Genomic DNA, 2,826 nt, shown 5'->3' with positions numbered 1-2,826 from the left:
TAATATTATCATTCGTACGAATTAAAATATTTTCGGATATCGTACATCGGATTTCGGATGCATGGGACACCGGCCTTAAACGAAACCGTTTTATTTTGATAACGTATCAGTATCTTATTATAAACAGTGTAATATAACATATAAACAAATCTAAGTCGTTATAAAATTAGATATAATATGTTTACTGCATGTATGTATTGTTCAGTATGTACTTAGCGAGACTTTAATCATGTCTGTAGATGATAAATTTGTGATATATGGACCAGACTATGGTGGTCCTTTACCGAAAAATACTTTGGGACAAGAAATTCTTGAGAGTCTACTATCGACAAATGGTAATGATATCGCTATGGTAAGTAATAATAAAATGCATATATTAATTCTACCTAAAACTCAGCGTTTAAATAAATAAATAAAGACAATTTATGATGAAGGATTTACATTTATCTTTGGCCTTTGATATTTTGTCATTTGCAGTTATTAATGTCGGAGTTAGTTACTGAGAATATAGGTATATTACCAACTAAATAAGTCGCATTTATATATAATGGCTCATGATGTTTTTGTCATAAAAGCATTATTTGCTATATTCTTTTCGTTTAGTGATTATCAGAAAAGGTACAATTTTAAAAAAAAGACATGTTGGATGAAATTTAGGTAACAAATAAGTTTTATTCCTATACGTACCTACTCGTAAATTCTCCTACATTAGGTTTTATTGAAATACCTTAAGGTGGCCATATCCCTGGCCGAGAAATAGTCAAATTTCTGGCGTTTTAGGTACTGAAATCTTGAAAACTAAAACGTGTACAACAAAAGTAAGCACAAAAATAAAATCCTTGGTGTTCTGTTTATTCATTGTTACTATTTAAATTTACTCAAATAAAATAATAACTAAGAAAAAAGCGTTTGTAAAACATGCGTTTGCTGTTATCCTAACCCCACATTTTAAGAATTATTTTCACGTACTTATAAATAAAAGTAAACAATTTTATATGTAGGACTAAGCAAGTAAATGTTATAAGAATATTTACATGTGGAGTTATATATAAAAAAGTTAGTATTTTCGTAGATTTCAGTACCTAAAACCTTGATGGTTTGATCGTTTTTTGCACCTGTTTATTCGTTTTACTGCGGCGTCTTTGAAAATACTCAGGTGGCATGACATAACATTCCTATTATTTGATAAGCTTTAGATTATTCAGTTATTAAATGTTTGAAATTATTCGTCTTTGTGGAAAACACTACTTAAAGAATATGGGGCCCTTAAAGGGTGACGGAGTTATTGTAAGCAAAATAAACAAAATAATATTTCTTTAAATATCCGTAACTTATTAAAGAAGCAAAATTATATCAAAATAATTTGACTATAGGTATCGATATTTATTTTCACGCAATGAATGTACTATTTACTTACAATTAGATAATATATTTTAACATAATCATACTCAAGGTCATGGCCAGAAAGTGAATTGGATAATTTATTAGATAAATATTGATGAATATTTCAAATACAAAAATTGGTCGTACTGACTTCAATAATTAAAACTCGTCGTAAAATATATAATATATAATATAATTTCAATGTTTTCAATTATTTTTGACAGCTTAAATTTGTTTTGTAATGACAGTTTAAATTCGTTTGTTTTTACTCCCGTATATCATTATAAATAAATAAGTCTGTCAAAGAGATCATTGGCGTTCCAAGCAGGTCAACCGAGACATGCGTAAGGGTACAAATATGCTGGAGCGCTGCTCCACGCGCCAAGCGCCGCTTCACTAGAAAAGTATAATGTATTTCAATGGACCCGCACATAGTGAGGATTTAAGCGTCGCGATGTAGCGAACGACATATTTTCACGATTTCTTTGAAGCTTTTGAAGCGCGTTAGTCTTGAGTTGCATCCATTGTGCACAGGTCGATTTTACGATGGACACAGAACAAATAATTAATTCTGTATATAATAGAAGGGCCATCTGGAATCAGTCATATTCGGATCATCGGAATAGATATGTTCTTGATAAATTGTGGGCAGAAGTAGCTGAAGAATGTAAAAAAACTTGTTATTGTTATGTTGTTTATTTTCTACTATGTAGTACTATTACAAAGATAATAAAAATATTAAAGTGACAATCACAAATAATCAGTTTAATTATTAATAATCTAATTGGAAAGTTATTTACGTAATCTTTAAAAGTATCTCGTATTGCTTTTGCATGATTGGATATGCCAAGTGCTATGATATATGATATGCCCTTTGTGCCAAGTTGTGATCTTCTTCAACTAATGCTAGATGCCTTGGAAACCCTTCTATGTCAATAATTACATTATGTAAAATACATATTGCCTTAATAATTTTGTCGGCAGTCTTTTCATCCATTTCTATAGCTTTAGAAAGAATTCGCCATTTTGAATATATTATTCCAAAAGTACATTCTATCGTTTTTTGGGCTCTAGATAATCGTTGATCGTTTTTCCAGTATATAATTAAACGTATTTATCTCCATTCTGAGATATTCGAAAAATCGTGCAAGATGGTTTTTTAATTGAAGGAAAAGATTATAATATTGTCCATTTTTTTCCTTTTTCTGTTTGTCGGGTGTACCGAATATTCTCTATAACTTTGTAGTATTAAACGCAAAGCAGCGTTATTAAAAATAATTTCATCCTCGCTGTCCGAGAACATCTTTGCAACTGTGACAATAAAATAAATCGTCTTGTTTGTAGCATTCTTTGACGCTTAACTATACATCAGTTAATCTTGAAGCGTCGCGTGAAGCGGCGCTTGGCGCGTGGAGCGGCGCTCCAGCATATTTGTACCCTAAG

General features: G+C 30.8%; 1 protein-coding gene across 1 annotated transcript in view; it reads left to right on the top strand.

The window, feature by feature from the left end:
* The first annotated feature begins 180 nt into the window (after positions 1-180).
* The window catches only part of LOC108913694 (4-coumarate--CoA ligase 1-like), a 20,006-nt gene continuing 17,360 nt past the window's right edge, over positions 181-2,826 (top strand). The window contains exon 1 of the mRNA XM_018719286.2: positions 181-352. Within this exon, the coding sequence (XP_018574802.1) occupies positions 230-352 (123 nt within the window). The 5' untranslated portion in view covers positions 181-229. The remainder of the gene's footprint in view (positions 353-2,826) is intronic.

Source organism: Anoplophora glabripennis, unplaced genomic scaffold (assembly GCF_000390285.2).
Source record: "Anoplophora glabripennis isolate ALB-LARVAE unplaced genomic scaffold, Agla_2.0 scaffold1120, whole genome shotgun sequence".
Taxonomy (NCBI): domain Eukaryota; kingdom Metazoa; phylum Arthropoda; class Insecta; order Coleoptera; family Cerambycidae; genus Anoplophora; species Anoplophora glabripennis.
This window is presented reverse-complemented; position numbering and strand designations above follow the sequence as displayed.